The 14,957-nt window shown below is 39.3% G+C and overlaps 1 protein-coding gene across 4 annotated transcripts in view; it reads right to left on the minus strand.

The window, feature by feature from the left end:
- The window catches only part of MCM8 (minichromosome maintenance 8 homologous recombination repair factor), a 46,497-nt gene that overhangs the window by 19,285 nt on the left and 12,255 nt on the right, over window positions 1–14,957 (minus strand). For 3 of the 4 annotated variants that reach the window (XM_082744421.1, XM_082744424.1, XM_082744423.1), the window contains 5 exons: window positions 14,082–14,167; window positions 5,891–6,042; window positions 5,452–5,647; window positions 3,181–3,211; window positions 2,501–2,641 (listed from right to left, as the gene is read on the minus strand). In XM_082744421.1, the coding sequence (XP_082600547.1) occupies window positions 2,501–2,641; window positions 3,181–3,211; window positions 5,452–5,647; window positions 5,891–6,042; window positions 14,082–14,167 (606 nt within the window). The remainder of the gene's footprint in view (window positions 1–2,500; window positions 2,642–3,180; window positions 3,212–5,451; window positions 5,648–5,890; window positions 6,043–14,081; window positions 14,168–14,957) is intronic. The other variant, XM_082744422.1, reaches the window with a different exon arrangement.

A 14,957-nucleotide genomic window follows, 5' to 3' on the forward strand; every position in this document is an offset into this window, starting at 1 on the left:
GTATTATTACATCCCCATCTTGTGACAGAAAACCAAGGCCTGCAGAGAGTAACTCACACTGCTATGAAGGTATAAACCCAGGCAGCCTGCCTCTGATGTCTGTGGTCATATGAACACACACAGTTTCATTTTATGCTTCATTTTCAAGTTCAAATAGAAAATACATGAGGGCCAATTTTAATTTCAAAGGTTTCAATGCTTCTTTGTATAGCAGGTAATAAAATAGCTCAATAATGCTGACCTTGTGAGTAAACAAGCTATGGCAGGTCAGAAAAGTGGTTAAATAGCATAAGAACTAAAAGCCTGGACGTCCAAAGTCAGGAAGACTGTTTAAATCTTGGCTTTACTGTATACTGACTATGTTGCTCTCAGATCTCTCTGAGCCTCAGTTTATGTTTTATCACCTACATCCCTGAGGAGTAAAAGTAAGATCATGTATGTAAGGCACTTAATCTGGTACCCGACACACATATCCAATGAAAGGCAGTAAACAATTCGTAACTGTTAATGTTAACCTAATTTTTTAAAACTCTGGTTTAGCAGGGCTAGAACACTTACATACAACACACTCCACTGTCTACAACATTTAATTTCTATTAATATTACAGTTTCTATTTTTAAATTAAACTAAATGGCATTATCCCAGGTTTTAAAAAACATGAAAAAACTGCCAGTGTCATTCCTTGGTATTAAATTTTTTTCAGTACCATTAAATCTATTTTGAAACCATCATCTGCCAAGAACTATTTCTTAAATTAAAAAGGAGTATGAGAAGGGTATTTGGGTGGCTCAGTTGGTTGGACTTCCGACTCTTGATTTTGGCTTGGGTCAAGATGCAGGATTGAGCTACATGTCAGGCTCTGCACTTGGACAGGAGTCTGCTTGGGATTCTCTCTTTTCCTCTGCCCGTCCCTGCTGTGCTAGCAGGTGCACTAGTTTGCTCTCCTCTCTCAAAATTTTTTTTTTAAGTCTCACTTATGTATTTGAGGGAGTGAGCAAGAGAGAGCATAAGCAGGGGAAGGGGCAGAGGGAGAAAAAGCAGCACACTTGCTGCTGAGCAGAGAGCCTGATGCGGGGTTTGATCCTTGGACCCTGAGATCATGACCAGAGCCAAAGACAGACACTTAAGTGACTGAGCCAGCCACCCCTAAATAAGTAATAATTTTTTTTTTTAAAAGATCTTATTTATTTGACAGAGAGAGTGAGAGAGAGCACAAGCAGGCAGAGCAGCAGAGAGAGAGGAAGAAACAGAATCTCCACTGAGCAGGTAGTCCGATGCAGGGCTCGATCCCAGAACCCTGGGATCAAGACTCAAGCTGAAGGACAGTGGGCTTATAAATGCAGTGGTGAAGTCAGAGCTGTTCTCAATACTGGCTGCCCAGTGCAATCACCTGTGGAAGATTATACACACACAGATATACTAGAACCCTAATCCAGAGGTTCTTAATTTAGTTGGACTAGGGCATGCCCCAGGATTTTCAGAGTTCCAAAGATGATTCTGATATGCAGTCAGAGTTCCCCTGAACAAAGATTCAGTAACCACAGGACTACTTACAAAGAGATCCCTAGTCTGGTCACATTTTCCTTCCTTCCTTTTTTTTTTTTTTAAAGATTTTATTTATTTATTTGACAGAGACACAGCGAGAGAGGGAACACAGCAGAGGGAATGGGAGAAGGAGAAGCAAGCTCACCATAGAACAGGGAGCCTGATGCAGGGCTCAATCCCAGGACCCTGGGATCATGACCCGAGCTGAAGGCAGACGCCTAATGACTGAGCCACCCAGGTGCCCCTCTGGTCACATTTTTCTACACTGGGGCTGGTCAGAAGGAATGGGACACATGGGCATTCTCAGAAAGGACATTATGACTGGATTACCAGGTGTCATTCCCAGGCAACCACAAGAATTCCAATAAGCAGAACCTACTAGGGCCATCATAAGCCCTGGTGGGAGACTGCTAAGCTCTGACTGGCAGAGGCAGAACATTCTTGGGCACCAACAAGAAGTTGGTCACAGAAGTTGCCTTACTTAAAACTCACAGAGAAGCAGTGGAGATGTACACAGATCTCTTATCTTTATCAGATGGTTCCTAAAGCTTAATACAGTGTTTATGTAGTTTTGTGAAGAAAGAAGGCATGACCCTGCTTCCCTGCTCTTTACTTTCTGAAACTATTCTGTTCATAGGTGAAGCCGCAACAAAATAGACTAGCAAAGCTGATACCAAAAAAAAAGGAATTAGAGAAATGGTTAACACTTCACAATAGCTGACATCTCAACAGACCACCATGTCTACAAAGCCTGTATGACAGAAAGCGGACTCTATTTGAAAGGACAGCCAGAGAAAAGTGACACATTACCCACACAAACCCCAATTCACTTTTACCACCAGACTAACTCTATCCTCTGGAACACAGATATTAGAAGCTTTGAGAAAATTCACTTATTAATCAGTCATACATTTCATAAGGAATATATCAAATATTAGATGACTGATTTCCTACCTGTAGCATCTGACTCTTTCCCAAGCCTGGATCTCCAACAACAAGGACATGTGGATCTCCTCGAATCGGAATTCTGTTTTTGTCATCTGCATATTTTTGGCTTCCTCCGAAAAGTGCTAATGCCAAGCCTGCTTTAACAAGCTCAAGTGTGAAAGGGGGGTGTGGGGGGGGGGAGGAGAAAAACCTCAAAACTGAGAAAGACACAAAGATGAACAGCAAAAAAGGGATGCTTCTCCTTCCATATTTACATTTACTTGAGAATTTTTTAAAAAACATGATTGAACTTTACTTTTTTCCCTAAAGAAATTAACTTACAATACAAACTTCTATAAGGTAAATGATTAGAAAGCAAGAACTAGTAAGCACATAAAACCAAAGAAGTACCTTTAAAAGGCAGTGAGTAAAGACCTACCTTGCAAGGCATGAATCTACTCCACAAAACTGGGAAATACTTACTAGCTTCTGCTTTAACACTTAGTGCCCCAAGTCACTTTAAAGGTACCTCATTCCTATTAGCTCAAATTAGTAAGAAGCTTGTTCATACAATGAAGCTATAGTTTGCTTTTCATATCATTCGCTTATCAAGAGCAATGACATATTGAAATACAAATAAATGGCTTATAAAAATTAACTCTTTTTTGCCAACTTTATATATTTTTGGGTAAAGATGAAATACTTACTTCATGACCAAAAATGACAGGGCAAAGTGAGCTGAAAAACAGAATACGACTTATAAATTCTTATTTATGCTTCATCAATCCATTAGAAGATCTGCTTTATAACTTGCTTAACTTGCTTTTATTTAGCATCAAAAAAGGGAAAAGGCAAACATAAAATTTAAATCCCTCAAACAACTCAAGACATTTTACTCTGACAGCTTCTCGAAATTCTGGTTAATTCATAAAGGGAAGAATGCTTTAAAAATTGTGGCTGTGTAAGGGAGACAATACTTGTAAAGCATTTTACTTTTTTGAAAGAGTGAGCAACAGCAGGGGAAGGAAGGGGCAGAGAAAATCTCAAGCAGGTTCCACACCCAACATGGGTTCAATCTCAGGACGCTGAGATTATGACCTGAGCCCAAATCAAGAGTCAGATGCTTAACCATTAGGCTACGCAGGTGCCCCTGTGCAAAGCATTTAAAAGTTCTACTGTGGATCTATCACCAGCCTTTAAAAGACCTCATAATCACAGTCTTCTACTTTAGGCACCATACATGGATTACCACCCCTTCTCACTCTCCCATTCCCTTACCAGTATTCCTGGGGATTACCTCCCAAATAAATGCTTACCCAAATTGTTGCTTCTTAAGAAACCCAAACTAAAACAACCTTCCACTGTCTTCTCCATTCTCCTTTCACTTGTTAATCTAGCAAAGGTGGACAAACTTTTTCTTAAAAGGCCAGAACGATATCTTTTCAGTTTTACTGTCTGGGTCACAGCTACTTAACTTGTACGAAAGTAGTTACACATCGATGAATGGATGGCACTGTGTTCAAATAAAATTTTATTTATAAAACCAGGCAGCCTGCCTAATTTGCCATGCCCTCCAAGATTAACAAATGGACAACCATGAAAATTCTAGTTTTAATGCTGAAATCCCAAATATAGAACTAAAGGGTAAAAACAACCTGTGGGAAAATCTTTCTAGTATGGCAGAAGGACCACTGCAAAGGTCTTTCTTATTCAAAATGGGTAAGAGGGACCAATCAAAGAGGTGTTTTGATCTTCAGCCAGGTGGATCCTCCCCACCCGGCTCCTCCCCCTCACCACAATGTCCATGCTCCACAGATCACACCCTTACTCTAGCTCAGAGCACCCCTTCTCCCAGGGTATGTATAGATGGCTGTCTCTTCAGAGAAGTCTCTGAGGGTTTAAGGACAAAGAACCCCTGAGGAACTCTATACTTTTCTCAGCTGACTAACATATTAAAGAAAGAAACGGTCAAATTCTCTTAGTGTCCTAAGCCCAAGTAAGGAAAACACAACGGGGTTATGTGTTCTAACACAACGCATTTCAAAACCTCAGTTCTTTACTAATGTTAGGTACATCTGTTTTTCAGTCTCTCTTGTTTTCCTATTTCTTCAAAATCATCCAAAAAATTGTTTAAAAGCTTTTAAAGTAACAGCATGCTGTGTTAACTGTGTTAAGTATGTTATAAAATCTCATGTAACCCTTGGAACAACCTGAGGCAGGAATTATTTCTATTTTAAGGTGAGAAAAATGAAGGAGGTAATAAGTAACATGTTTCCAACCACACTGGAAGTAAGTGCTTGAAGTGGGATTTTAATTTAGATTTAACTAAAATTAAAAAAAGAAAAAAAAAAAAGCTCTTAACCACTAAAGCAAAGGTTGCCTCAATTTGCATCTTTTTATAAAAGAATATTACGAATATTTACTGAATATAAGTGACTTCTATCTGAATCTCTTTCTTGCTTTTTAAAAGTAAACAACCCCTTATGTACAGTTAACTGAAATGACTGGAGTTCAAAGTCCCATGACTACTTCTGTTCAGTAACCAACTTCTAGTTTGAGACAGTAAATTTCCTTTATGGATTAAACACGGGGATCAACAAACTTTTCCCTAGAGGTACAGACAGTAAATATCTGTGAGCCATTCCCTGTTGCAACTACTCAGTTCTACTACTGCAGCTGGAAAGCAGCCAGGCACCTCATAAATGAATGATTATGGCTGTGTTCCAATAAGTTTATTTGTAGGAAGTGAAATTTGAATTATATATAATTCTGTGTGTCACAAAATTGTATTTTTTTCAACTATTAAAAAATGTAAAAACCATTCTTAGCTTATGGGCCATAAAAAAAATGGGCAGTGGGCTGGCTTTGACCTATGAACTGTAATTTGCAACCATTTTGACTAGTTTTTTTTACTTGTAGCCAAGAGCACCCCTATGGGGTACATAACATAACAAAACCTCAGATAATCTCATACATACTTGACAATGAGTTTAAACAGGTTTTCTTCAGCTTGAATCTCTTGGATGGCATAAAGGTCTTTAAGTGAGAACTCCATCAACACTCCATGCTTACACCCATCCTCAGAAGTCTTTGTTTTCTGTCCTTTGCTATTACTAACAGAATTTGCTTCAATGTACAACAGGAACATGCATTTGTCATTCTTATTTCGAGAACCTGTAAATTTCAAAGTATGAAATACAATAATTGGTATTTTCATTTTCTCTACAAAGAAACAGAATGAAAAAAAAAAAAGGTACATACACTAAGCTACAAATAAACCTTTATTTTAAAGTAAAAGTTTCACCCATGTAAGAAATAAGGAATTCCCTGTATTAGTGGAGATTCAAAGGTATCTTCAAAAAAGATGCTGGCAAATTTTTAAGAAACAATCAAAATGAGAAAAGATTTATATAATACCTTCTTCAGCATTTGAGACTTTGACAACTCCAGTAATGGTCACTGTGTCTCCTGGGACACAGCTATCCACAAGATCGTGAACAAGTTCACACTCTATTGTTCGTGGAATCCGACCTGCTTCTCGTTGATCATCAGACATCAGCTCCTGGATTCTAAAAATTTAAACAATTTTCAATGAGTATAGATACTGACTTTAATTTTTTCAACATGTCATCTATTCACACCCACAAGGTACCAAGCTAGATAAAGAGCAGATTAGTTGGGGGGGGGGGCGGGGAAGCTCAACGGTGTATCTAATATTACTTCAGCAGTTTCCTATTAAGGATGGCAGGATAAGCATATACACTTGCCTACCCTCTCTCCAAAATGGCAGTTACTACATAGGTAAAGAGAAGTTTTAGGGTGTGCAGAGGTGTTACCAATAAGACCTCCTGACATTTTAGAAAACAGCAAGTGGGAAAGTATAGATAAATAAAACAAAGTCCAAAATATACACAGGAAAAAGTTACAAGGATCTAAGAGAAGTGGGAGCCTCTAGGTTGGAGTTGGCAGGAATGGAGAGTAGGGAATTCTTCTTACATAGGTGAAACATCCTTTCAGTGGCTGGCTAAAAGGAAATAGGATAATCAACTGAAAGACAAGTAACAGAATAGCTGTTCAGAATTCTTTGGTAGGTGGGTAGGTAAGCAAAGAATGAGAGCATTCCAGCAAACCAGGCTTTCCTGTTTAACAAAACCCAGAGCACTGTTCTAGAGTAATGGATTCATCTATTGTGAGGGGAGTAACAGCATCTAATGAGGGCATCACAGCTCCAGAACAAAGCCTCCTCATTCTGGCATCTGAGAAACCCAACTCTGATTCAAAAACATATTCACTGAGTAAAATTTGATAGTCAAAACTCCTAACTTCTTACCAGGAGGCATGCCTCATGAGGAAAAACTCCTACTTATAATATAGCAAAAGAAATCTAGACTACTTAACCCCAAAAATTTCTCATTGCTCATCAGATATTTCAGGATGAAAGGGCAATAATTCAGGGAAAAGAAGAACATTAGAAACAAATGAAAAGCTGCCTAAGAGTTTCTGAGAAAATCTACCATTATAAAACAATAAGTGGCTATAAAAAGGGAACTATGAGAAAACAAGTGTGAGATCAGGAAAAGTAAAAATATGTATATTGGGTTCCTGGGTGGCTCAATGGATTAAAGCCTCTGCCTTCAGCTCAGGTCATGGTCCCAGGGTCCTGGGATCGAGCCCACATCAGGCTCTCTGCTTAGCGGGGAGCCTGCTTCCTCCTCTCTCTGACTGCCTCTCTGCCTTCTTGTGATCTGTGTCTGTCAAATAAATAAACAAAATCTTTAAAAAATATTTGTATATAAAAATCAAATATTTATAGGAAACAAACAAAAAAGCCAAAGAAATCTAGAAAATGGCACAGAGAAAGCAAAGGGTGAAAAAAGTTTAAAAGACAGATGAAAAGTCCAATCAATATATCTGATAGGAAGCTCAAAGACAGAAAACAGATGTTCTAGAGTCCAAGACAACTCCAGAAGAACTGATCACTGTCCAGCAGGATGAAGACTCTCATTACTTCAGAACACCACAGACAGAAATCTGATTTCAAAAGGTGGGAAAAGCGCTAAACAACACAGTCCAAATATGAAGCACACTAAAATAAGGAAGAATGCAAGAGAGTAGAAAGAGAACTTCCTTTGATTTTGACACATGGATCGTTTCTTTTAAGGGAAAAAACAAAACAACACAATAACATAAATTACATTTCCTTTTCTTGGCATTTGACCGCCTTCCTTGTTACTTTGTTAAACAAAGATGATCATAAAAATATAAATGCTCTTCTTTTTGTTAGATATGACCTATAGATTAAACAAGGAAGACAGTTATGATTGGAATAGAGAAGTAAACCTTGACAATGTAAAATTAACATCATGCTGAAAGAAGTCTAGCAGTAGAAGGGGGAGTAGTAAAGGCACGTGCATTACCTCTAATATCCTTGGTTCAGAGAGTGAGTGAGTAAAGAGAGGGAAGCCATGAAAAGATGTCACCTAAAGTTATGTATAACACAATAAGCAGTTGTGGGAACTGTGGTCTACTACACTGATTTTTGAAAAATATTTACAGGCATTACCTTAAAACTTTTTTTTTTTTTTTTTGCCACACTCACATTCCAATTTAATTATATAGCAATTATATAGCATGAGGTCAGGGGCTTAGGGCCTCTCATCCACCTTTTCACCAACTGAATTAGCATCTCCCCCAGCAAGTGCCGCTTGGCCCCTAACCCCTGGGGATGGCCACCTGGAGTCCATCTGCTGAAACCAGTGGCACATGTATTTTCTCATTCCACAGAGCCATCCTGATGGCTTCCACAGGACTTCATAAAATCTTCTGGGTCAATGGATTTTTGTTGGCATATGATGGGAACCAACGCTTTAAACCAACCATGGCTTTGAAAGCCCAATAGTTACCAGTCCGGCATTTGTGATCTGTTTCCCACCCCTTTTTTTTTTTTTTAATTTTAATTCCAGAATAACATACATTGTCATATTAGTTTCAGGTGTACAACATAGTGATGCAACCATTCCATACGTGACTCAGTGCTCATCTCGATGAGCCCTATTTCACCCATCCCATTCACCTCCCCTCTGGTAACCATCTGTTTGTTCCCTATAGTTAGGACTTTTTTTTGGTTTGTCTCTTTTTCTCTTTGATCATTTGTTTTGTTTCTTAAATTCCACATATGAGTGAAATCATATGGTATTTGTCTTTCCCTGACTGACTTATTTCACTTAGCATTATACTCTCTCAATCCTCCATGTTATTGCAAAAATCACATTCATTTTTATGGCTGAGTAACATTCCATTATATTTATACACACACACAGACACCACATCTTTATCCATTCATCTATCAATGGACACAGGCCACTACCAATTATTTTTAATTCTCTAACTTACTTCACAATGGCAGTGAGCTGAATTATAACTCCCAAAAGATATGTCTGGAAAGTTTCTGTTCAACAATCAACTGATAGCCTTATGAGGTTTCCCTCTGTATGTAAATGTTTTCGTTCTTTTCTCTCACAGCTTTTAAAACTCTCTTTATCACTTCTTTTTTTTTTTTAACCATTTTAACTACTGTGTGTCTTGGACCTCCTTAATTTGATTTTTTTTAGTTCATTCTGTGCTTCCTATTTCTTTCCTTCCCCAGATTTGGTAAGTTTTGGGTTCCTATTTCTTCAAGTAATTTTCTGACCCCTTTATCTCTCTTCTTCTTCTGGGATCCCTATAGTAAATGTTACTATGCTTGATGGTGTTAACTGAATTCCGTAAGTCTATTCTCATTTTTTATTATTTTTCCTCTCTACTGTTCAGCATGCTCTTCATTACTGTCCTCCGACCTGTTCTGCTAGTCTACTATTTATTCCCACTAGTGTATTTTTAATTTCAGTAATTGAGTTTTTCATCTCTGATTTACTCTTTTCTATGTTTTCTCTTTGCTGAGGGTCTCACTGAGATCCTCCACCCTTTTCTCTAGTACAAGTATCTTTATGACCATTACTTTAAACTCTCTATCAGGCATATTTATCTCCATTTCATTTAGGTCTCTTGCTGTGATTTTCTCCTGTTTTTTCACTTGGGACATAGTCCTCTGCTTCCTTATTTTGACTGACTCTGCTTCTGTGTTAGAAAAATCAGCTATGTCTCCCACTCTTGAAAGTAGTGGCTTTACGAAGAAGGGGTCCTATAATGAATGCCCTGCAGTGCAATGGCTCCTATTCTTAAGAACATGGCCCTTCAGGGGTATCTCCTAGTGTGTGTTCCATGTGCCCTATTATGGCTGAGACACATTTTATCTTCAGTCCAGCAGTCTATAATGGTTCTCTTTGCCTCTTGTGGGCAGGGTTTGGTCCCTGTGTTGTTAGTGGGCCAGCCTGGGCCACCCCAGGCTTGAGTTGACTGAGGCCAGGTGTTTGCCAGAGCTGCAGGAACACCAAACTGCAGGGTGCTCTCCTTGTATTATCCCCTGAGAAGCTTCTCTTGGTGGGCAGGGCCTACAGTCAGACCAGATGTCTGTTCCAGCCCACTGCTGGGGACACAGCTGGATTGGTATGAATGGTTATCTTCCCCTCTCCCCGGGGTAGGAGTCACTTTGGAGTGCTACTGGCCCTTGTCAGGGCTGCTTGCTCACTGCCACACTGTGGTGCCACTCTGGATGCTCTCCTGCAGGCGAGTGCAGGGAGTTATGTGCATAGTGCCAGCAAAGTCCACACCAGCTGGCTGCACGAGGGGAGCTGTAGTCACTGGGAAAACTCCTGCTCTACTTGGAGGGGCTCAGTCCACATAAAAGTATAGGGGTGGAGTGTGCCATTAGCAAGCTAGGTGGAAGGTGGAGAGTACTGCACTGTCCTGGTTCCCATAGGTGTCTCTGTATCTAGGCTGGGGATCGGGGAGGGGAGACAGCACCCACCAGCTCTTTTGTTCTTCGATAAGTCTCCCAAATGCGCCTGCCCCTCCAGTACATGCTCGGAGATTAGTAAACAAATATCCCTCCTGTATAACAAGGAACTTTTTTTTGAAGCTCCTTTTCGTCTATTTTTTTTTCAATAATTTAAAAAAAATTGTATTTTTTTAAATTAACATATAATGTATTATTAGCCCCAGGGATAACCAGGAATTTTTTAAACTGCTACTTCTATGCTGCATCTTAGCAGGGCTGTTTGTTTGCTGTCTGTTTAAAGGCAGGGACTCCGCTTCCTCTCACCATACAGCTCTCTCAGAGCTGAGCCACTGATTTTTAAAGTTCAGGTGTTAAGCCCAGCTGATTGTAAGAACTCACAAAATGAAGCCCCTCTGGTTTTCAAAACCAAAGGTTATGGGTGTTTGCCTTCCCCATGCAATTTCCCTGTGCCTGGATGCCTGCTGTGGAGGTCTGCTTCTCTCCCCTCCCTACAACTGCTGCTGAGTCTCTCCCCCACAGGAGAGAGACTCCTGACCATCTCTTCACCCTTTCTACCCTCTTGTGTGCTCTTCTCTATATTTAGCTGTGGAGAAGTCTCTTCTGCCAGTCTTCAGCTTGCTTTTGGGGTTATTTACACTGATGTTGGTGTTACCTACTTGTATCCATGAGACCAAGTGAGCTTAGGATCCTCCTACTCTGCCATCTTCCCCAGAAGTCTTTAAAACTTCTTTAAATAATGAATGTAAGTAAAAACCCTGAATGTTCAAATAACAACTTTGGAATACATTCATTATATGTCTGTATTAACCTCCCAATTTAGACTCTTCTTACTAAAACAGATAAACAGAAAGAAAAATTAACAATTACTCTAATCTCATTTCCGAGAGTATCTTCTCAACATATTTTTTTATTTCTTGCCAGTTTTATCACTAAAAACACTGTAAATGTTTTTTTTTTTAAGATTTTATTTATTTATTTGACAGAGAGAAATCACAAGTAGATGGAGAGGCAGGCAGAGAGAGAGAGAGAGAGAGAGGGAAGCAGGCTCCCCGCTGAGCAGAGAGCCCGATGCGGGACTCGATCCCAGGACCCTGAGATCATGACCTGAGCCGAAGGCAGCGGCTTAACCCACTGAGCCACCCAGACGCCCCCACTGTACACGTTTTTAATGTCATTTCAAAATATTCTCCTGCAACATCATATTTAATAGCTACACAATATTCTTGTACCACCCTACTTAAAACACCTTCTTCAGATGCTTAGGCTGTTCCCTATTTAAACACACACACTGAAAACATATACTTTCAGCAACTATTTCTTCACATACTGTGACTGTTTTCACCAGGTAAACTTTTAGAACTGGGACTGCTTCAAATGCAAAGTTTCACTTTGATGCATTCAAATATTTCAATGCACTAGCTGAGAAACAATAATTCTTTATGACCATTCCAAACTAAGCCTCAGAAAAAAAAGAAACTGAATTTACTCTAAGTGCCGGAAGATCTTTCACCTAGGGTACGTAGTCATTTTATATATCTATACATTAGTAGAATAAAACCATAATGTAAGCTAATGCTATACTAACAAAGTGTTACTATAACTCAATCAAAATGAACTTTAGCAATACTTTACACTTAAAGATTCAAGAAAAGGGGTGCCTGGGTGGGTCAGTTGGTTAGGCATCTGCTCTCAACTCAGGCAATGATCCCGGAGACCCAGTATTGAGCCCAGCATCGGGCTCCCCACTCAGCGGGAAATACGCTTCTCCCTCTGCCTTCACCCTGCTAATGCTTTCTCTCAAATAAATAAATAAATAAAATATTTTAAAAAGAAAATGATTTAAGGATTCCAGAAAAGGATTTAAATAGCCTCCATTTTTCTTTAAAGTTTATTTTACAAGGTGGGGAGAGACCAAGGGAACTAGGAGAGAGAGAATCTCTAACAGACTTCCCAGGGAGTGTGGAACCTGACTCAGGGCTCATTCTCATGACCCTGAGATCATGACCTGAGCCCAAACCAGCTTAACCAACTGTGCCATTATGCACCCCTACATGGCCTCCCTTTCTAAATCTGATCTAATATCAAGAGGTCAATCAAATCCAATTAAAATACTTAAGCCTATTTTCTTGTCTGCTATTTTTACCAAAAAGCAACAAGATTTTGTTCAAATAAATGAATTACCATGGACCTTCTATGCACCTATCCTATTGTGAGCCACAGCTCCTTTGAGGCCCTCATCACTCCCTTCAGTGGTGAAAGCCCTACAGTCTTTGCAGACCGTTGTGAACTAAAAGGGCACAAATCACGCTCAAGAATCTTAAACGTAGCCCTAAAAAAGAATGAAATCTTTCCATTTGCAACAACATGGATGGAGCTATCTGGTATAATGCTAAGTGAGATAAGTCATTCAGAGAAAGACAAATACCATACGATTTCACTCAAATGTGGAATTTTAGAAACAAAACAAACAAAGGGAAATAAAAAGAGAAACAAACCAAGAAACAGACTTTTAAATATAGAGACAAACTCTTGATTACCAGAGGGGACATGGGTGGGAGATGGGTGAAACAGGTGAAGAGGATTAAGAATACACTTACTGTGATGAGCACTGAGCATCACTATAATCGTACATCTGAAACTAAATATAACTGTTATCTACGCTGGAACTAAAATTTTTAAAAATAAAATGTAAAATAAATTCTCAAACATTTCTTCTTTTATAAAATGGAGAATTTGTGAAGATCTCAGCATACTGTAGAATTACATATGTTGGTGTTAGTTTTTACAGAACAGAAAGAGGTGAAGGGAGGTAGGACGGGGCTTTATAGCAATCCATCTCACTTTTTCTGTAGGTTCTTAGTATTTTTAAGACCATCACCTGTTAAAACAAACAAACAAACAAACAAACAAACAAACAACCATCACCTGTTTTAGCTAGGTTTCTTGGTAGCACTCGGACTTCAAAACTACCTATTATCAGGGTGCCTGGGTGGCTAAGTGGGTTAAAGCCTCTGCCTTCAGCTCAGGTCACGATCCCGCACATTGGGCTCTCTGCTCAGCAGGAAGTCGGCTTCCCTTCCTCTCTGTCTCTCTGCCTGCCTTTCTGCCTACTTGTAATCTGTCTCTCTGTCAAATAAATAAATAAAATCTTAAAAACAAAACCAAAAACTACCCATTATTTCATATTCAGGGATGAGTTATGGGACTATAGCCAGATAAAATGGAATAAATTATTGGGTTAAAAATAGACACACACACATCTGCAAAAAATAGCTTAAAAAAAACCCCAAACCTATAGTAAAATGCCTCACATAGTGAGAACATGAAATAAAACACATGCCCGTTTCTAAGGGATTCTTTATTTTAAAACTTCTAAACAACATTTCTATCACAGAATGGAAAGAAAATCATACAACTTTGTTGGTATACATCCAGTTCAATGAATCACATAAGTGAGAAATAAATTGAACTATCCCTCAATAGTAAAAGGACATGACACTTGTACTTAAAATCTTTTTTGGAATCTAATATAGAACAAATTTCAAATAAAGGCATTAATTTCAACATATAAATCCTTAACCAAATAAATCCTTTATTATATACTTTATCATTGTCTATAGATAAGACTCACTGTATAATACAGGAATATTCTAGATTACTTGGCAGTATGAGAGATCTAAAACCTGTGTCTTATTTAGTCTGATTACTTACTTGATTGACTGCCAGTCCATCGTAACTGTAAGAGGTGAGCTACGGAGAGCAGTGAATGACCTCCCTCGACATGTGGGCACAGGACACTGCAACAAGATTAATTCACATCCAGATTTTGATAAACTACAATTACATCTCAGGAAAACGCATATTAAAATGCTTCATTTAATATTGTTTTAAGTTGGTCCCAGAAGGGTGTTATAATAATATGCACTACAAGCTTAATGACTTTCTATATCCACCTGCACCAATTCTGTATTGTAAGCTTTCGAAGCATTTTTTCAGCTGGTCCCTCTTGATCACTGCTCTTACTCTTCCGGCTGTGGGTGTGCAAGGCTCCTCACAAGCCTCTCATACTGAGCACATATTCCTTCCTTTGTGTGCAGTCTCCTGATCCTTGAATGCCCTCTTGCATCCAGTCCCACACATCCAGCCCAATCCTCACCTTTTCCAAAGTCTTCCTGGGTCTCCTTTAATCCCTAGCTCTCCTATCTCACTTCCTTTTGCACTGTTTGTATAATATTTACTGCACACAGAGACAATCCTCAAAAAGCAAGTGAATTGTGTTCAAGTTTTTAAAAGTCACTTGTTTGCTATTTGGACCTCAAGATGCATTTACAAATTCAGAGATTGTGGTTGACTGTATTTTCCAAATATGGTTGCAACAGTATCTCCCCATGAGCCTTTCTAGAACTCCCACTCCCCCATCAAGAAATGGAGTCTAGGGCGCCTGGGTGGCTCAGTGGGTTAAGCCACTGCCTTTGGCTCAGGTCACGATCTCAGGGTCCTGGGATCGAGTCCCGCATGGGGCTCTCTGCTCAGCGGGGAGCCTGCTTCCCTCTCTCTCTCTCTCTCTCTCTGCCTCTCCATTTACTT

Source organism: Mustela nivalis (assembly GCF_964662115.1).
Source record: "Mustela nivalis genome assembly, chromosome: 8".
Taxonomy (NCBI): Eukaryota; Metazoa; Chordata; class Mammalia; order Carnivora; family Mustelidae; genus Mustela; species Mustela nivalis.